Genomic DNA, 21,650 nt, shown 5'->3' with positions numbered 1-21,650 from the left:
TCTTCAGAAAAAAAATTTCTACATAAAGCGCGATTTCAAATAGCGTTTATTCGGGAAAATTTTTTATGTTAAAAGCGTGATTTGTAACCACGCTTTCTTAATTAAAAGCGTGGTTTTGAATAGCGCTTTCACTATTCATCACATTTTGGACTTCAAACAGTGAAAACGCGATTTATAATAATACTTTAGCCTAGTTTAAGAATTTCGTCCAAACTAAACTTAATTTAAAAATTAAGATACAAATCAGTCTTAATGAAAAGCCTCTAAAATTTCTCCAAAGTCTAGTAGTAAAATAAATAAAAACAAAAACAAAAATTAATAAACAAATAAAAAGCTCCATATTCAGCAGCAGCTCTCCGCCGCCAGCCCTTTCGTATTTTCTCTCTCTAAAAAGGAAGAAGCTTCAACCAGGCAGGTTCAATTCTCTCTCCACATATATCTCTACACGTGTATATATATTGATATTTATATTTGTAAAATTATAGTATAGGATTCGTATTTAGGTCTTCAATTTCATTTTCGTTTTTCATACCAATCTTCGAGTGGACTCTCCTATTCTGAGGTTTGTCTTACAAACTGAGAATTGAATTTCACTTTACTTTTCCAATTATTGCTGATCTTCTTTCATCTCAATTTTTAAATTATTTGAAATCCAATTTCAATTTTTATTATTATTATTTTTTTAATTTCGCATTTTATCAGGAATGATGTGGGCAATTGCAAGGCGAAAAGTTGCTTCTAGTGGTTCTTGTGCTTGGGTATGTTTCAAAATCTTCAGACATTCGCAATACATACATACATGTATATACACACACTAGAAGGTGTGCACACCCATATGGGTGTGCTTAAAATCTGCATTTACATATAGGCAGCTACAAATTCATGGGTGTATTTCAATTCTGCAGTTACAAAAGAAGGGTAATTTAGGAATAAAAAAGTTATGACAAAAGGATTCACACCAATAACCCAGTACGCACATTACACGTATAATTTGTAATTGGATTTGATAATTATTATAGTGTTATTTGAATCAATTGGAGAGAATTGAAACAGTTTATGACAATTATCAATAATATATACATATATATACACACACAAGAAGGTGTGCATGCATACCCATATGGAGGTGCTTAAAATCTGCATTTACAGATAGGCAGCTACAAATTCATGGGTGTATTTCAATTCTGCAGTTACAAAAGAAGGGTAATTTAAGAATAAAAGTTGTGACAACAGGATTCATACCAACAACCCAGTACGCACATTGCACGTGTGTAAGTTGTAATTGGATTTGATAATTATGATAGTGTTATTTGAAGCAGTTGGAGAGAATTGAAAAGTTTATGACAATTATCATGTTTTTTGGGTCACCAACTCAAGCTTTGCTTTATATTATATAGATAGTATAGGTATATATGTGTGTGTATGTGCGCACACCCTGTATTATCTATATTGTATATAAAGCAAAAGTTGGACTTGGTATCCTAAAGTCTTTGCTTCTCTTTATGCCAAGTGGATTTTCCACTTTATCTATTCAAAACATGAAATTAAATAGAGAGGAGAATTGGACTCGAAACCAAGACCTTGAGTTTGATAAAGAAGACCCTTACCACTTGAGCAACACACAGTATGTGTGCCTTCCTTCTAGTAGAGTATATATGTAGAGGTATTACGCATATATATATATATATATTGTATTCCTGGCATGCTTGTATCTATTAATCTGCATGCATGTTAGTGTCAGAATGTTTATATGCATCTACCGATATAGAATTGTGGAAATATGTGATTTATGGTGTGTTTGATTTTGGGCATAGGACAGTCCTTTGGGAGGATTCGACCTGCATCAACGGCATCAACGCCACGTGGATATGTTGCTTCGACCACTGCTAATGAGGTTTTAGCTTGATCTCTTCCACATTCTTATTTGTATCTGTTATTACCCTCTCTATCTTGCTGCTAATTGAATATGTAAGATTGACTGTCATGGACAAGGTTTTAAAAAGTGGCCACAACCGTTACGTAACGGTTTTGACGGTTACCGCCACCCGTTACGGCCGCTTTTGCAATGTGATTGAGATTCACAGGTGTATCGGCCGTAGCGGTCGTAACGGTGCCATAACAGCCGTAACGGCCTGTTACGCACCGTTACGTAATGGTTCCAAACTGTTTCTTTCGAAAAAACATACAAAAAAAAGCTGAAACTGGGGGAAGACGGATAGAGAGAAGAGGGAAGATAAAGAGAGAAAATGGAGGAACAAGAGATAGAGAGAGAGAGAAGAGGGAAGATGAAGAACATGTTATTGATTTGTTGAAACTGTAAGACCTATGCTATTCTATTCAGCTGCTATCACTAAACTATTTTGTTTGTGTGTGTTTATCTATATATTGTTTGAAAATAATAATAATAAGTGTGATCATTATCTATTTGGCTTGGTTAAAATATGTATATATATATATATTTAGGCTCTTATTTATTCTCTTATTTTTGTCATTGTTTATCTTATATATAATAGTTAGTGATCGATTTTTTTGTATAATATAAAGTCATTAATTATTAAAATAAAATGTAAAAAACTCAGTTTATAGTGATTTAAAAATATGAAATATATTGGATCATATTTAAAAATTTACAAAAATTGATCAATATTTATTTTTAACCCAATAAATATGATCATGGAAAAAAAATATGCGTATTGGTAAGTTTTTTTTCAAATTGTGCGAAAAATAAAAAAATTCACGATTCTGGTTACTGCAACTGTTACACTACGGCCTTTACACCCCGCAACCACAACCGCAACCGCAACCGCGTCACCGCCACCGTTACGGCGACCGCAACCGCTTTTCAGAACCTTGGTCATGGATTAGATCAGTATTAATGTTGTATTTGACAACGTTTTAATAGATTTGTTATTAGTGTGAAGCATACAACATGGGTTTTTATTTGCAAAATTTATAGCTTTATTTATGAACTGCAATAGTTGTCACTTATGAACTGCCACTGAACTGTAAATTTGTCTGTTTTATTGCTGTTGATTATCTCTATCACCATGTGCAAGGGGTTTCAAATTTTCGGATACTACTTTATATGTTAGGATAGCATGAATCACATAATTATATGTTAAAATTGAACTGATACCTTCATTATATTTTGTGCGCTATCTAACTAAAAAGCCAGCTCCCACACTTTTTCCTTTGTGGTTAACTTCAAACTATAGTTTGCTTGGTTGTGTATTGCCAGAAAACTTAAATGTAATGGCCATTTTTGCAGACCCTACATCTTGGGAGAGGATCAAAACTAGTGCAACACTTTGATCAACGCATTTATTTGGGTAATTTTATCGTAGATTATATAATGGCCTTTCAGTCCATAACTATTGTCATGGAATTAACTCACACATGCAATCATGTACTTCTTTTGTTACTGATTCCTTTGTATTTCATGTGATTCCAGGGTGTCCAGCTAATTCAAAGCCTGTAAGGTTAGCAACATCTATTTCATTATTTCTTTGTTCATCACTTTTTTTTAGGTCTGATGCTGATATCTCTCAATACCAACATTCTTTCTTTGCAATCTCTTACACATTGGATGTTGATTTTGGGGGGGGGGGGGGGGGGGGGGGGGGGGGGGGAGGATTTTGTCCTGCAACGTTTATCAATTTATTCAAGAACTGTCGAGAAGATAAAAGAAATGAAAAAGAAGTAATGGAGCTTTTGGATTGCTTGTCCATTTTCATTGTATCTTGCATATTAATTGCTGGCATTTTTTTCCCTCTTAAATGGTCTACAGGCATGTGTCATTTCTTCAAACAGATTTTCCAAGTCGATTGCGGAGTAGATCATTTTCTTCAGACAATGGTGCGATAGTTTAAAGATTCTTCGTCATGTCACTTTACCTGCTTTAACATGTGTGTCACTATTTTAGATCTCCATCTAACTCAAATTTTCCTTTTCTACAATGAAGGTGATCTGGTTGACGCTGTAGTGCCTTTTATGGGTGAATCCATCACTGATGGCACTCTGGCCGTGTTTTTGAAGAGTACGTCATTTCTGTGTTCTATAGCATTTTTATTTTTTGACAAGTCTGTTCTATAATATATTTAATGGATATTTGTGTGAATTAAATACATTGCTTCTCATACTATTTGCAGAACCCGGTGATCATGTTGCAATTGATGAGCCAATCGCCCAAATTGAAACTGATAAGGTACTTTCTTTGTAATCCCATTAGTTTAAATATGCAGGTTTTGAACCATTGCAAATGCTGAGTATCATGATCAGGACTAAATAGTTTTCATATGCTTTTACCAGGTGACTATTGATGTTGCAAGTCCTGAAGCTGGAATAATTCAAAAGGTAAGAGTGCGGTATCACCTAACTATGAGTTCACCTTTATTCTACTTTATCTTCTCTTAATGAACCTGTGTTCAAGTGTGTAATCTATACCTATTTCTTTTAGTTTGTAGCCGCAGAAGGTGATACTGTTGAACCAGGGACAAAAATAGCAATCATTTCAAAGTCTGGTGAAGGTGTAACCCATGTAGCTCCGTCGGGGACCACCGCTGAGCCAGCTCCTGCAGAAAAGAAGACAGACAAGCAAGAGCCTACCACAGAAACTCCTGTTCTTAAGGAGGCACCCAAGGAGAAGCCTAAAGCACCTCCACCACCTCCATCTAGACCCTTGGCCACAGAACCTCAACTTCCTCCAAAGGAAAGGGAAAGAAGGGTAAGCATCATGATCACTGATAATTTACTGATTGTGCTGTAAAGGTTTCATTTTTAGGTTTAAACAATATCCACTAGTTTTTCTTTCTTTTTAAAAAAAAATATAATTAAACAAAAATAGCAGAAACAATTCGTTTTTCTATTTCACCAAATGTTTCTGTATTTATGTATGTTCAGGTTCCAATGACAAGACTCAGGAAACGTGTTGCAACACGTTTAAAAGACTCTCAGAATACTTTTGCATTGCTGACTACTTTCAATGAAGTTGATATGTAAGCGTTTATTTATTTATTTATTAATTACCCTAAAATCTTGATTAAATATTGCCGCCTTTCATTAACCAAGGTGCATGATCTTTCTCATGGTCTCTTGGTGATTCCTAGACATACTTCATCCCCAAATCCATACTTCAGGGTAAAGTTGCATTGTGAAACATTATTTGCATGATTCATCAAGGAGTTTCGATTTTCATCACGAAGTGTAATGTGCATTCCTTTCTGCATATAGTTTGATTCAATTGACTTAAATGGTTATTTTGTTTTCCCTTGTGGCAATTTCCTTATGTAATTCAGGACTAATTTGATGAAGCTTCGTTCTGATTACAAAGATGCTTTCGTTGAGAAGCATGGAGTGAAGTTAGGACTCATGTCAGGATTTGTTAAAGTATGTGTTTGTCATTTGCAGTGATTCCCCACCTTATATACAATTACAAATGTGTGTTTGTGCTTCAATTTTTCAATTTTCATTAACAACTCCTCATTTTCTTTCAGGCTGCTGTTAGTGGGCTCCAGAATCAGCCTATCATTAATGCTGTCATTGATGGGGATGACATCATTTATAGAGATTACATTGATATTAGTATTGCTGTTGGTACATCAAAGGTTAGTGATTTTTCTAAATGATGCAGAGGCCTTGTGATTATAAGTGATGGAACTTTTTAAGTGTCCAATTATAACTATTGCTTTTAATACCATTTGAATATACAAAATGATAGTTTGCTTCTGAAAGTGACCGCTGTTACTGTCTTTAGTATGAATGATATCAATTCACTCTCAGTGCTAGTACTTAATGGGCTCAGTTATAAATGGCAAGTCCTCTGAGGATGCATTGTCAACATTGTAATAATAAGCAATCCTGCTGAAAAGGACAAATGTGGTTTTCTGTTCAACGTTCCTTTCACTCAGTTCTTTTCAAATTTCTAAGCATGAAGTGAGTTTCTTTTTCTTACTATTGAAAGTGTATGCCACTTAATTATTGTCTCAGTTGTATTGTACTTGTTTTGATGGCATGAGCTATTGGTTTTTGGCCCAATGGGAACGTGATAGAAGGTAAATGACATATTTTATGATGCCCTTAGACATTTGGGAATTAAGGTTAAAGATAGTGTTCAAGCTCACAAAGTGACTTGAAGCCGGGAATGTGGTATAACAATGACATGGCTTCAAAGGTTCCAACCAAGGTTCTGAAAAGCGAAAGCGGTTGCGGTCGCCGTAACGGTGGCGGTGGTGCAGTTGCGGTTGCGGGGTGTAAAGGCCGTAAGCGTAACGGTTGCGGTAACCGGAACCGTTATTTTTTTTATTTTTTGCACAATTTGAAAAAAACTTACCGATACGCACATTTTTTTTCCATGATCATATTTATTGGGTTTTAAAATAAATATTGATCAATTTTTATAAATTTGTAACTTTGATCCAATATATTTTATATTTTTAAATCACTATAAATTGAGTTTTTTAAATTTTATTTTAATAATTAATGATTTTATATTATACAAAAAAATCAATCACTAACAATTATATATAAGATAAACAATGACAAAAGTAAGAGAATAAATAAAAGCCTAAATATATATATATATATATATTAATCAAGCCAAATAGGTAATGACCACACTTATTATTATTATTATTAATATTTATTTTTTCAAACAGTATATAGATAAACACACACAAACAAAATGGTTGAGTGATAGCAGCTGAATAGAATAGCATAGGCCTTACAACTTCAACAAATCAATAACATGTTCTTCATCTTCTATCTTCTCTCTCTATCTCTTGTTCTTCCATCTTCCCTCTTCTCTCTCTATCTCTCTTCCCCCATTTCAACTTTTTTTTTTTTTTGTGTTTTTTTGAAAGAAGCAATTAAGAACCGTTACGTAACAGTGCGTAACAGGCCGTTATGGCACCGTTACGACCGCTATAGCAGCCGCTACGGCCGATACACCTGTGAATCTCAATCACACTGCAAAAGCGGCCGTAACGGGTGGCAGTAACTACCACAACCGTTACGTAACGGCGTTACGTAACGGTTGCGGTCGCTTTCTAAAACCTTGATTCCAACACTTTTAGGAAGCTTTATTGAAAAATTAAGAGGTATTACTCCCATAAGGCAGAAACATAAAAGAATCACTACTCTTGAGGCCTTTTGGGGTTGTATTTGTTTATTTATTTTTAATATAATATTGTCAACAATGCCTGTGCCAACATTGTGAAACCTGGTGTTCTTTTTTTGATCGGCATGTGAAACCATGTGAAACTTGTGAGAATATTAGGTTAGGCAGTGTTTCCTTTTCGGGACAGTGGTACTTCCAATGACTCCTCTGATGGGAAAAAGCACACTCATTAGAAGCTAAAAACGTCATAAACAGAAAGCTTAGGGGTTCAAATTGTAATTACCCACAACTAGAATCAGATGGGTCAAATTGTAATAAGCAACAAATTATCCAAAGAACCTATAAACTGCAAAGGTCTTGAATAAAAGATATAATAATCAAGTGGGGTCAAAATATAATAACCATAATTTTGACCTAGAGACCACAAATATTCCCAAGTTAGAAGAAAGCACCGAACTAGAAGCACCAGAGGGAGATTGAACACAATTATCCTAAGTCAAAGGAAGCACCGAAGCAGAGAACTAGAGAAAGATTGAAGCTGGTCGAAAGAAGCTAGGTAGCTACCACGATCGTGATTTCGGAGAGAGAGAGAGATGTTGCGACCATGGTGCAATTTTAGAGGGAGGTTGTAACGTCCCAACCTTTCACATGTCATCAAGGTTCTGAAAAGCGGTTGCGGTTGCCGTAACGGTGGCGGTGGAGCGGTTGCGGTTGCGGGGTGTAAAGGCCGTAGCGTAACGGTTGCGGTAACCGGAACCGTGAATTTTTTTATTTTTCGCACAATTTGAAAAAAACTTACCGATACGCACATTTTTTTTCCATGATCATATTTATTGGGTTTTAAAATAAATATTGATTAATTTTTATAAATTTTTTAGTTTGATCCAATATATTTAATATTTTTAAATCATTACAAACTGAGTTTTTTACATTTTATTTTAATAATTAATGACTTTATATTATACAAAAAATCAATCACTAACTATTATATATAAGATAAACAATGACAAAAGTAAGAGAATAAATAAAAGCCTAAATATATATATATATATATATTAATCAAGCCAAATAGATAATGACCACACTTATTATTATTATTATTATTATTATTATTATCAAACAATATATAGATAGACACACACAAACAAAATGGTTGAATGATAGCAGCTGAATATAATAGTATAAGTCTTACAACTTCAACAAATCAATAACCTGTTCTTCATCTTCCCTCTTCTCTCTCTCTATTTCTTGTTCCTCCATCTTCCCTCTTCATCTTCCCTCTTCTCTCTCTCTATCTCTTGTTCCTCTATCTTCCCTCTTCATCTGCCCTCTTCTCTCTCTATCTCTCTTCCCCATTTTCAACTTTTTTTTTTTCGAAAAAAGCAATTCGAAACCGTTACGTAACGGTGCGTAACAGGCCGTTACGGCCGTTGCGGCACCGTTACGACCGCTATAGCAGCCACTACAGCCGATACACCTGTGAATCTCAATCACACCGCAAAAGCGGCCGTAACGGGTGGCGGTAACGACCACAACCGTTACGTAACGGCGTTACGTAACGGTTGCGGCCGCTTTTTAAAACCTTGCATGTCATCGATATTGTCTGCTTTGGGCCATGCCCGCACGGATTTGTTGTTTCCAGTGGGTTACCCATCTCAAAACTACTTCAGTCTAAGCACGCTTAACTGGGGAGTTCTGCTAGGGATTTCATTACCCTGGAAAACGCCTCGATTCTATGTAAGGGTCCAGGTTTTTACTTTTATATTCCAGGAACTCCCCCTCTATTCCCAATGTGGGACACCGGGACCTTATAATCCATCCCCTTAGGGCTGTACGTCCCCGTGCAGTAGCCTGCTAGCTCGCAAGCCCACCCACATGCACCGAGAGACGCTAGGGCCCACAATTAGTACTCCAGAGAGTTGGCTCTGATACCATTTGTAACGCCCCAACCCTTCATATGTCGTCGATATTGTCTGCTTTGGGCCATATCCGTCCGGATTTGTTCTTTCCAGTGGGTCACCCATCCCAAAACTACTCCAGCCTAAGCACATTTAACTGGGGAGTTTTGCTAGGGCTTTCACTATCCTGGAAAAGGTCTCGATGCTATGTAAAGGTCTAGGTTTTTACTTTTATAGCTCAGGAATTCTTCCTCCATTCCCGATGTGGGATGCCGAGACTTTACAGAGGTCGCGTTTGATGGCCATGAACTAGAGGCTAAAACAAAAGGGTTGATTTGAACACAAATGAGGACTTGAGCCAAAGAACTCGTTCAAACTAGAGATCAAAACTAGAGATGATTTTGAACCAAAGAGAGAAATTCGAACCAGAGGGAACTTCGAATCAAAGGCAGAACCTTGAATCAGAGGAAATTTCGAATCAATCAGAGGTAAGAACTAGGGTTTCGAACGCGGTTCTAATACCATGTAAGTTTTTGAATAAATCTATATATTCAAAATTGTGTAATAATATAAAAAATACATCTAATTATATAGTAAACCTAACCCCAAGACTAAAAGAAACACTGTCTAACCTAACATTGTCACATGTAATTTTTTGAATAAATCTGTGTATTCAAAATTGTGTAATAATACAAAGAGTACATCTGATTATATAGTAAACCTAATCCCAAGACTAAAGGAAACATTATCATATAAATACACCTAAAACACTGCCATATATATAAATCAAACCTAAAGGAAACACTACCATATATATACACCTATACAATCTCTCAGAAAAGGAAACACTGCCTAACCTAATATTCTCACACCCTTGCTCAAACTCAAGGTATTGTAGCAAAAAACGTTGAGAGTTTGCTAAAAAGAAACTAAAACCGAGCAGTGGTGTGAGTCTTGGTAAAAAAGTCAGCAAGTTGCAAAGTTGAAGAGACGAAAGGAAGCGAGATAGAGCCGGACTGCAGATGCTGACGAACAAAGTGACAATTAATCTCAATGTGCTTTGTTCGCTCATGGAAGACAGTGTTATGGGCAATCTAAATAGCACTAAGGTTATTACAATAGAGGGAGGTCAGAGAAGACTGAAGGACGCCCAACTCAGAGAGAAGGCAACGAAGCCAGACAACTTCATCAGTAGTGTGAACCATAGCACGATACTCAGTTTCAGTAGCAAAACGAGTAATAATAGTTTGTTTCTTGCTTTTCCAAAAACTCATTGAATTGCCAAGAAACATACAAAAACCAGAAGTGGACTTACAATCTGTAACATCACCATTCCAATCAGCATCAGCATAGACAAGTAAAGCCAAGGAAGAAGTAGAGGACAACAGCAATCCTTGGAAGATAGTACTGCGAAGACAGTGAAGAATCCGAACTAAAGCAGCCCAATGTGTAGAACGAGGAACAAAAACGAACTGACTAACCACATGAACTACATAGGCAAGATCAAGACGAGTAACCGTCAAATAGACTAAGCAACCTATGAGCTCCCGATATAAAGTTGGATCAGGTAGAGGAACACCATCAGTAGTATTAAGTTTCACATTAAGTTCAATGGGGGTATCAGCAGTCTTAGTGTTAGTAAGACCAGCACGGTGAATAACTTCATTAGTATACTTAGCCTGAGACAGAAAGTAGCCATTGGGAGAAAAAGCCACCTCAATACCAAAAAAGTACCGCAATGGGCCTAAATCCTTCATTTCGAAGGTGCGGAAGAGATGCTGCTTGACCTCAGAGATAGTAGAAGAATCAGAACCAATAATAATTATATCATCCACAAACAGTAATGAGACAACAAACCCAGGAGAGGTGTGGAGGAAAAACAAAGTAGAGTCCTGGGTAGAAGGATAAAACCCAAGCTCAGTAACAGCAGTCTGAAAGCGATCATACCAAGCATGAGGAGATTACTTCAGACCATACAGAGTACGCCGAAGACGACAAACCTGTTCAGCGGAATGGTGAAGAGGAATGGTGATGGCCAGGGGGAGGACACATTTAAACCTTCTCAGCGAGATGACCATTATGAAAAGCATTCTTAACATCTATCTGATAAAGAGGCCGATTACGAACAGTACCGACAGATATCAAAGTACGGACAGTAGTCATCTTGGTAATAGGGGCAAAGGTCTTCTCATAATCAATACCATACTCCTGGGAAAAGCTCTTGGTAACTAGGCGAGTCTTGTAGCGCTCAAGAGAACCATCAGAATGAGTCTTGACTTTGTAGACCCATTTGCAACCAACCAGATTCTTACCAATAGGTAAAGGAATCAACTCCCAAGTATTAATATATTCAAAATTGTGTAATAATACAAAAAATACATCTGATTATATAGTAAACCTAATCCCAAGACTAAAGGAAATACTGCCATATATATACACCTAAATCACTGCTATATATATAAACCAAACCTAAAAGAAACACTGCCATATATATACACCTAAAATACTGCCATATTTATACACCTATACAATCTCTTAGAAAAGGAAACATTGCCTAACCTAATATTCTCACAGTGTTCTTTCTTGTGCTTTTAGCATATGTTTCTCAACCTTGCCCGTGTTTTTTAACATAATGTTATGCCTTTTAGTAACCTTCTAACTGCAAACCTCATCTTCACGACTTTTTTGACAGTTTTTTTTTACCAACAGTCTGTTAAAAGTGAAGTGAAGTGAAGTGAAGTTTCATGGTGAAGATTCATGAAATTTCAAAGTAGTTTACATTGTTTCTAACTTGCAAAATTCAAAGCTTTTCTTGTTTATATCTTGCTTGGATGCTTGGAGTTGGTGTTAATTTTATTCAACAATGGTTGGCTAGACCTGCCTCATCTTGGATTTAGATTGACATGTCTAATAAAATGTTTGGTTCCCATTTGTCAGTTATTTTCGTCAACTTAATATCCTCTGCCCTCCCTCTTCCCAGAACCCCTTACTCGCAATTATAAAGTATGCCTCTTTCTTCTTTGATGTATACTAAAAAATGTTTACCACAACAAACAGCATTCTCCATGATTGTTTCTTGATAATTCTTGTTATTGTTATGTGTAAGTGTTAATTATTGGGCCTCCCTTTGGCATGATATCGAGTTTACTTTGCTATTTTTCCTGGATTATTATGTAAATTTGTCTCATACTTGTTATGTTTCTTCTTCAAGGGCCTTGTTGTTCCTGTAATCCGCAATGCCGACCAAATGAATTTTGCTGATATAGAGAAAGCGATCAATACCCTTGCAAAGAAGGCAAATGATGGTACCATATCAATTGATGAGATGGCTGGAGGCTCATTCACAATATCTAATGGCGGTGTCTATGGAAGCCTTCTAAGTACTCCAATCATTAATCCTCCTCAGGTATGATGCTTCTTCTCAGAGTTGTTTTCCTTCTTGTTTATGCAGACAACGAACACATTTCTGTGAAATTATCTGATGAACTAACTACTTTTTAATAGTTAGAGACAGGGCTGGTTCCCACATTTCTGTCCTTTTGGGACATGATCTGATCACATATTTACATTCAGTTCAACTTGGTATTGGGAAAAACTAGATTTTGAAAATGGTTCTAGAAATGTTATTTTTAAAACTACAATACAATCATCCACAATGCAGGAAAGTATCTATTTCATTCAGAGGAGTGAATGTTTGTACAGATAATATCATAATACATGTTTGTGGTACTAGATAGTAGTTGTTGATGCTTTCCTGGGGTAGAGTAGAGCTGGTAGTCCGGTTCTTTAGGGATGCAATTCTAGCATGTGACATTTATGATTGAAATGATACAAGCCTTCCAACTGTTCCAATGGCTTAATGGAAATTTCATTATACATTTGAATGAAGGAGGTGCCTTATTATTTTTTTCCCTTCTTTTAAAATGTTTTTTGCAGTCGGCTATTCTAGGCATGCATACAATAGTGAGTCGTCCGATGGTGGTAGGGGGTGAAATCATCCCAAGGCCAATGATGTACATAGCATTAACTTATGACCATAGGCTGATTGATGGAAGAGAGGCTGTCTTCTTTCTGCGTCGCATCAAAGATGTTGTCGAGGACCCTCGGAGACTCCTCCTTGACATATAAAAACAGCAGCAGAGGCAACTATGCGATTTCTTCTTCGCTGGTATATTGGTAATTTTATATACTTGGTTTTGCTGAAGTGAAATAATGCTCATAGCTACAATTTACGGGGTTATGTTCTCCCCATAGTTTTTCAGTTGTGGCCCGCAAGGATCAAGTTCTGCAATTTTTTTTTGAACTAATCTAGTTTGCAAATTTGAGAGCTACTAGTTATTGCATATTTTCTGAATCAATGGGTTCTGCTTGTCATTTGGTTATTCCTTCGGGTATGCAAAGTTATAGATTGCAGAATTTTAGACTGTTCATTTGTTTCCAAAAAATTCCAATATTGAAGAATTACTTGCTAGTTTTAGGAAGTTCTGAAAATAGCTTCCATTCTTTTATTTTCCCAGTGACTGAGCAAAGGTATGTGGAGTCGTTTTCATGGGCGGAGCTATGAATAAAGTAGTGGGTTCAATTGAGCCCACTGAACTTTGAGGTTTTTTTTTTAAAAAGAATTATGTAGTATTATATAATTTTTTTAAAGAAGTTTTCATAAATTGACATCATTAAAATTGGTCAAAAAAATAATTAATTGCATACTTATGATATTTTTATATTATTTTTTCTTTAGCACACATAACTGTTAATGATTGAATATGAGTATGAATATGAATATGAATATGAATATGAATATGAATATGAATGAGACTTGTATGGATTCCATTACAACAACCATGGTGTATATGTCACACATTAGGACTCTTGTCTATTTTGATGTAAAATATTTTCCTCAAAATTATTGTTCATTACTATGAAAATATTTTACTCATTTTCTATGTTTGGTCAATCAAAAAACAAGTAAAATATTTTTGCATTATTTTTCTAAAAATAACTTACCTTTAAAAATTTCAAAGTCAATTTTTATAAATTTGACTCTCATTCACTACATTTTTAACACATTTCAAATAAGTATTAAAAAGTTATAAATGACATTTTATTGAATCAAAATTTCTCTTTTAGGCAATAAAATATTTTGGATAAATAACATTTTAACTCCCTGTGGTTTACTCAAAAAACACGGAGTTCCTCTATAGTTTCATTTGTAATAATTAAACCCCTGAACGTTATACCAGTGTGTAATTTCGGATGGATGTAACAGAAGTTATAAAAGTCTAAATTATCCTTATTTCTTTATCTAATTTTCTTATTAATGCCATTACAAATCAAAACATTATTTCTCATTTTTCTTTGATTTTTTTGTACTCTTTTCCTCTTGTTCTTCTCTCATTTTTTTCTCATCCCATAGCAAACCACACACCTCTCATACCATCATCAAGTACATATCTCCCTCTCTAGAATTTAGACCCAAACAAATATTTATCTCTCACTCTATAGAATTTAGACCCAAACAAACACTCATCTCTCTCTCTCTCTCTCTCTCTAGAATTTAGACCCAAACAAACATTCCATAGCTGCAAACACCTACCAAGCTCATCCTATCTCCTCCACTCAACTAACACCCACCACATTCCCCTCTCACAACACCCATGGTAGTAGCCACTACTATAAGTTGGGTCTCGACTTAGTTAATTGGGTATGTCTATATATATAATGTATGTGTGTCTATAGTGATAAAGATAAGATGAAGGATGATGGTGGTTGTCACGCTAGAGAGAGAGTGTGAGAGACTACCATGGGAGCTCATGGTTTCAGTGATGGTGGTCTTAGGCTATTGTAGAAAATGAGGGAGAATGACATGGAGAAGATAAAGAGGGAGATGGTGGCAATATGTGTAATACGGTAACAGTGAAGGGAAACATATGATGGTGGATGAAGGAGTAGAAGCGAGAGAGGTTGAGCTTGGCTGGGTTAACTTTATTTGAGTTAAGAGAATGATAGATATAGATTTTAGAAGAATAATAAAACAAAAATGAAATGGAAAGATGGAGAAATGAGGGAGATAAGTTAGCGAGAGGGAAGCATTTTAGAGAGAGAACTAGCATCTCTAATTTTCAAAAAAATTGAGAAGAAGAAAAAGCCAAGAAATTATCTAGTGTGGTAGAGGGGGGAAATTTTGGTTTAATGGACGTGCAACACATACTCTGTTAAAACAAACGGTTTCATCGAAAATTACATTCTGGTATGAAGTTCATGGAGTTTAAGTGTTACAAATGAAATTACAAGGGACTTTGTATTTTTTGAGTAAATTACAGGGGGTTAAAGTGTAATCTACCCAAATATTTTTGTTTCAAGTGTCAACCAAATGTTCAAAAACAAAAGCAAATATATATATATATATATATATATATATATATATATTTTTTTTTTTGTAAAATCAATTTAAAAGATTTTTTCTTTTTTTTTGGTGTAAAATGTTTTACGTCGAAATAAATAGAGTCTAGATAGTAAATAAAACATGATGTAAAATATGGTGAATGTAATTTTATTGATATAATAAATATCATAATATTTTTATTTTTTTTTAACAATGGTATAAAAATAAAAATAAAAATAAAAATCATAGAATTTTTTTGCATAAAATGATATAATTTAATATGAACCTTTTACTTTAAAATAAACACTCATGAATATGCTTTTTTATTTATAACATTATTTTTGTGATTTCTTTTTTGGTATAAATTTTATATATAAATAGAGTTTATAAAAAAAAAAAAGAGAAAAGAAAAGGAAAAAAGAAAGGTAAATATGCTTCTTTCAAAGCGTGGAATTTTTTATTTTTTATTTTTTTTAGGCAGAAAAACAGGTAATATATTAAAAGAAAAATAGACTTCTTTTAAAACACAGAATTCTTAATTGCTTACATAGACTTTTTTCTTTTTGTTTCTCAAGAACAATATTTTGTCTCTTCTTTCTATTTGATTGATTGAAAATCGCAACCTCGTTGTCTTTAATTTTATTGAAGAAATAGTATATTAGTGTACCTAAGTATTGTTGTGTAATTTGACCAGTTTGAATTATTTTGTAATATTATTATACATGATATTTTAGTATATTTATAATAGATATGTGAATTCATTTCGATAAGCATTCTAGAATTAAAAATATAGTGTAATGATACCGCTGATAAATGATTAAATAACATCACTAAAGAAATTTTCTAGCTACACTATTAATGGAAGATTCTAGAACCTCCTAAAAAGTTTTGAGAGTATGTAAAAATATTGTACACAATTTTAGAACTTGTTGAACTTGTATAGAATATCTTAAAGTGGATTCTAAATAGTTTTAGAAAGGTTTTGTATAGAATATCCTTGAGTGGATTCTAAATAGTTTTAAAACGGTTAAAAAGATTGTGGAAGGCCTGTCGATCGATATTATCTTATTGCTTGCATTACGGTTAGCTATGCTTAAGCAAGTGAAAAATGGAGTTAGGCACAAATTTAATAGTTTTGCTAAGTAGCCCTCACCTTTTTATTGATCTCACCCACCTAAATTACTCACCACCTTACTATAGTATAATCTTGTAACTATTTTCAACTTATAGGAATAATGTAAACATGAACCAAATTACAGCAAGGTAAAGCAAAATTTACCCTAAATTTTATTGACAAACTAGTGTGTTGCTTTACCCTGCTAATTAATAATATCAACAAAACAATATCGATCCATATTTCTTGACATACATGACATAATATCACATGACACCTAAAAATATAAGTAACACAATATGCGCTTTGAAGTTCAATCAAATGACCATGGTATAACAACAAAAACAAATCAAATGATCATATACTCTTTTTCGGTATTTATTTTCACCAACTACCAAATAGAAGTATTAGCATTTGTAGCCGCATTCAAGTTCATCTAAACAAGTCAAACTGAGGAACCAACGGGGAAATCTATAAGCTAAAAACAGAACAGAAATTATGGCTTGTAATATTTTGTTGGTACAAAAGGCATTTTTGTGACATTTCCATCGTAGGCCTTCCCGCGGATCAAAATCTTAACTTTGGTGCCCGCTTTGTGTGACCCGGTTTTCACATACCCCATTGCAATGTTCTTCTTGAGACAGGGACTGAATCCTCCACTAGTGACTTCACCAATGGTATTCCCTTTGTCATCCTGAATCTCACTGTGGCTTCTGGGAGGCGGACCTGAAGAGAAAAAACCGGCACGCCTGATTGATGGACCCTCTTCAAGTTGCTTGAGGATCACCTCGGCGCCAAGAAACCCGCCTTGGGCTCTTCTTCGCTTACCTATGGCCCAAGTGAGCCCAGCCTCAACCGGTGTTACGTGTTGTTCCATGTCATTGCCATACAGACACAGCCCGGCTTCAAGCCTGAGACTGTCTCTGGCACCCAGCCCGGTCAACCTTACCTTCCCTTCGGATTTCTCTATGATTGCTTTAGCAAGATCTACCGCATGCTCTGAAGGAACCGAAATTTCAAATCCATCTTCACCTGTGTACCTGGCTCGTGTAAAGACACAGGGCTAATCAATTAAGATTCATGGCTTACTCTGAGTAAGATTACACGGGGAAAATAATTGAATAAAACTGAAAAAAAAAAGAACAAGAAATTATGAAGCATGGGAATCTTTCGAAGTTTTTTTGAGTTTAGATTCTAGTTAGTTATTTCTACAACCATCCAATTCAGTTGAATAACTATCTGAGTGATTTGAGATTATGTTCTATGGATGAAACTCTTGTAATAAGGATAAAACAACAATCATAAACATGATTTCATGAACAATGACCCTACTCATATTAAAGGAAAAATATGATAAGAACTCCATCAGGAGAAGAAAGAACACATAAGGGGTAGATAAAAATTTACTGGGAACTATTGTTTTAAGTTTTAACCATTGTTTTGAGGACACTTTTTCACTGATGGGAGCAGAACAAAGCAAGTTCCATCTAACTGCCACACTACAATCATTGTCTCAGTCATGGGATGACAAACAAGATCTAAAAGTCTTAGAATCAGGCAATCACCAAATTGATATAAATGCAAAACAGTCAATTGGTTGAAGAATGAGTTAAAACATCTGCTAGAGCAGTCATGTAAGCAACATACCCTGTCCTAGTGATGAAGCAGTGGACCCCATTAATATCCAACATCCGAAACTCTCCAAAGTATATCTTGCTCAAATCCTCCTTTGTCAGGTGTTGAAGAGCTGGTGCTGCAAGAGGACCCTGCACCAGAGCATCCAGAAAAATCCATGTTAGTGTCCATAACCGCAAGGCTATGTTTGGATGGTAGCAATTAAATGGAAGGAATAGGAATCACAATGCTAGAAATAGAATTCCAATGTCAATGCTATTCATGTATTTGGTTTGGTTAGGAATTCTTTATCTAAAGATGATAAAAAAATTAAAAAGTGTGAGCCCAACTAACTTTTTCTCTTAAATAGTCCATATTCCTCCTAGAATACGAGATTAGCATAAGAGAGGATGGGGATCAAATTCCTGCTCAGTTTGGGAATTTGATTTCTGATCGAGTAAGTAATCAGGAATCACATTCCTATTTTGTTCCAAACATTGGAATCATGAGGATCTACCCATTCCCCCTCAAGATTCCTGCCATCCAAACATTGCCTAACAGTGTTGTTTTATTGGATAAGGAAGCCCACTTATAAACCTGATCGCAATTGTAAGGCCACTTCTCATAACCAAAGCATTGCCAGTGAGATGAAAATTCATTGGCCAAATAAAGCGTCAATAAATTTTAACCAAATTTTCTAATAAGTGTCTATTGCTATCTCAATTCTATTGAATATTTTCGTTGCGCACAAAAACTGAAGCAATAAAGAATAAAAAGAGGAAGGTTGAAAATATGACTAGGCAAACATAACAGAGCATTTTAAATGCTACAAAATGCTTAGAACTGTCCATAATCTGCCAGTAAGTTTGTGCAAACTGAAACACACACAAAACCACAAAGTTTGAGCATACCTAATTATCTTATGATAGGTCAAGAAGACAGCAAAAGAGAAGCCCAGAGTAAATCAGAACAAAATAACTTCACATCATTAAAAAAGAACAAAATTATTCTTTGCAATAAAAAAAAGAACTAAATAAAATGCACACATCACTAAAAGATATTACAAGACTAACAATGATAACCAGAGGAAAAATCAAATAGAAAAGCAAATATTCAGTGGTCCTAGAATTAGATTGAAATTGAATTGCCTCACTGTGTTCCATATTAAGTTTTAATGGCAACCATCACTGCAAAAATTTCATGAAAACTCAAAATTCAATCCTGCGCCAACAGTTAGACTGACAGTGAAGATTGTTAGACGTTGGAATTTCATGAAAACTCAAAATTCAATCCTACACCAACAGTTACTGTGCAAAGCTCTAATGATTGATATGGAACCAATTCTTACTGATATTTGGTAATTTCAAATGCCAACAAAAGAAGATGAAGTCATTCATGTCCTTGAAATGTCCAAGAACCATAATTACACTTTGATAATTTACCTGGAGAGCTAGTAGAGATCTCTCATCATGAATATGCCAAGAGACATCTCCACCTTTGGCCTTGAATGCCTTCATATGTTCCTCAATATGAGCGAGATCCTTATCTCTGCACCCTGCATTCACAACCAGGTATATGTGATCATCCGTAACCTTTGTGATCACCGAATCATCAATTGCTCCTCCTTTCTCATTCGTAAAGACAGTAAGCGTCCCAGTTCCAGGGGCAAGCCCGGCAACATCGGCAATAACGAGCTTCTCAAGAAATGGGATACAGTCCTTCCCCTTGAGGCTTAGCCCACACATATGAGAGACATCAAATAGGCTACCGTTTTCCCTACAATTCAGAGTGGATTCCATGATTGAGTCCTTGTATTGAATGGGCATGCTCCATCCAGCAAATGGGACCATCTTGCCACCATTTGAGACATGGAAATCATACAGAACTGTCTTCTTGAGTTCAGCTTCTGTGGCAAAGCATCGTCGTGTTACGACCTTCTTATCAGCTTGAGCAAGTCGGCGAGTGATTGATTGCCCAAGTTGCCACAAAACCCCTCTCATCTTCTTGTAAATATATCTGATTGAAATTCATCAAAATAAGGATCAGAACAAACAAATGATCACATTAATATTCTGTTAAAACTCAAATCAAATCTGATAATCCACAAATACATAGCTCAAACCAGAAGCATAGTGAATTCGTGGGCACACAAAAGATTTTTTTTTTAATAAAAAAATAAAATAAAATGAGGGATCTTTAGACATCACAATGAAAAACAGTACATTGAGATTTACATTACATTTTCATGTATAAGGAAAATGTTTCTGACATAATACAACCTTGACAATCAACGTACACAAAATACATCCAAATCATATCCCACTACATGTCATGTGATTCTCATTGAAGATCCAATTCTGAATCTTAAAAAATTTCAAGGACATTACAGACTAATAATTTAGTGATTCAGATCAATGAAAATACGCATTCATATTGGCACAACAATATTTTCATTGATACAAAATGCCATCAAGAACAGAGTTAGCTGAATTGCAAACTCGTGCAAAATCTCACTAAAATTAATAATGGGTTTCAAGAATCAAGCAATACACAAGGTAAAAACCAGTGACCAAAAATGGGTCTTGAATTGGGTATCAAGAAATTCATCGAAATATCATAACAAAACACACACAAAAGTGGATCTCAGTGAAGCAAGACATTTGCTTTTTTAGATGGTTTATAAACACAAGTTACAAAAGAGATAAATCTATAAGCAACTTTGATGTTAAATCAGACAACAATCACAGTCTCAATAGCAAAGATACGTAGAACCCATTCAGAAAAAAAGATTAAATGAAGCAATTTTATTGACGCAAAGGTGTTTGATGAAAAAAACCCAACTGAAAAATGTAGTCAGAGAGAGAGAAAGAGAGAGAGATTACAGAAATGGGTCTTGTTTGTTTTGAGCTGTTCTTCGAAAGACGAAACAAATCTGAGAGGCTAAATGAGCATCAAAATACAGAGTAAAAAGAGAGAGAGAAAGAGAGAGAGAGAGATTGAATATTTGTGAATATAGAATGAAAGATTAAAAAAAAATGAGATGGGTTGGTGATATGCAGTGGGTGGAGGAGGGCTTTTCTCAATTCTGAGTCAAATCGAGACAAGAACACCCCATCTATAGTGCGTGGTGATATGGTAGCAAGCCAAAATGCATCTCTCTCTCTCCTCTCTATCTGGGTTGGGCGTTGGTACGATAATGGTTGATGCCACCAAAACGGACGGTTTTGATCCACTGATCACCAACCCAAATGGGCCCGATTATTGTAACATTTGTTTTTTTTTTAAAAAAAAAAGGTAAATTACGCTGACACATTTAGTTTGTTCGGTAATATTTACGTTTTCAGTTTATATTTATAAAATTTTTTAAATTATTTTTATTTATTTTTTGTTTATTTTTAGAAAAACATAAATTACAAACGCGTTTGGTAATTGACAAAATATTTAAAAAAATTTAAAAATATAAAAAAGAGTGAGAAATAGCAAGTGGTGGCAAGTGGCGGCGGAAGACGGTGGTGGAAAGTGGTGACG

The 21,650-nt window shown here is 35.1% G+C and overlaps 2 protein-coding genes across 13 annotated transcripts; one reads left to right on the top strand and one right to left on the bottom strand.

The window, feature by feature from the left end:
- Positions 1 to 276: 276 nt before the first annotated feature.
- Positions 277 to 13,503, top strand: LOC114294075 (dihydrolipoyllysine-residue succinyltransferase component of 2-oxoglutarate dehydrogenase complex 1, mitochondrial). Of its 12 annotated transcripts, none has more exons than XM_028238180.2 (17): positions 328 to 415; positions 504 to 562; positions 703 to 758; positions 1,191 to 1,271; positions 1,820 to 1,894; positions 3,269 to 3,329; positions 3,452 to 3,479; positions 3,788 to 3,855; positions 3,962 to 4,036; positions 4,149 to 4,204; positions 4,309 to 4,353; positions 4,457 to 4,723; positions 4,900 to 4,994; positions 5,295 to 5,385; positions 5,493 to 5,603; positions 12,224 to 12,418; positions 12,949 to 13,503. In XM_028238180.2, exons 3-17 carry the CDS (start codon positions 705 to 707, stop codon positions 13,138 to 13,140), a joined length of 1,494 nt encoding a protein of 497 aa, XP_028093981.2. In that variant the 5' UTR covers positions 328 to 415; positions 504 to 562; positions 703 to 704; the 3' UTR covers positions 13,141 to 13,503. The 12 variants fall into 12 exon arrangements, with proteins under 12 accessions (XP_028093985.2, XP_028093987.2, XP_028093988.2 ...); XM_028238181.2 differs by having other exon boundaries at positions 351 to 411; XM_082888269.1 differs by having other exon boundaries at positions 364 to 411; positions 491 to 562.
- Positions 13,504 to 16,862: 3,359 nt separating this feature from the next.
- LOC114294074 (Glycine cleavage T-protein family) lies at positions 16,863 to 21,363 on the bottom strand. The gene is made up of 4 exons (XM_082888267.1): positions 21,005 to 21,363; positions 19,565 to 20,138; positions 18,156 to 18,274; positions 16,863 to 17,548 (listed from the first exon to the last, which is right to left on the bottom strand). Exons 2-4 carry the CDS (start codon positions 20,120 to 20,122, stop codon positions 17,005 to 17,007), a joined length of 1,221 nt encoding a protein of 406 aa, XP_082744393.1. The 5' UTR covers positions 20,123 to 20,138; positions 21,005 to 21,363; the 3' UTR covers positions 16,863 to 17,004.
- Positions 21,364 to 21,650: the final 287 nt, after the last annotated feature.

Source organism: Camellia sinensis, chromosome 9 (genome assembly GCF_055761805.1).
Source record: "Camellia sinensis isolate YWXY chromosome 9, ASM5576180v1, whole genome shotgun sequence".
Lineage (NCBI taxonomy): Eukaryota > Viridiplantae > Streptophyta > Magnoliopsida > Ericales > Theaceae > Camellia > Camellia sinensis.
This window is presented reverse-complemented; position numbering and strand designations above follow the sequence as displayed.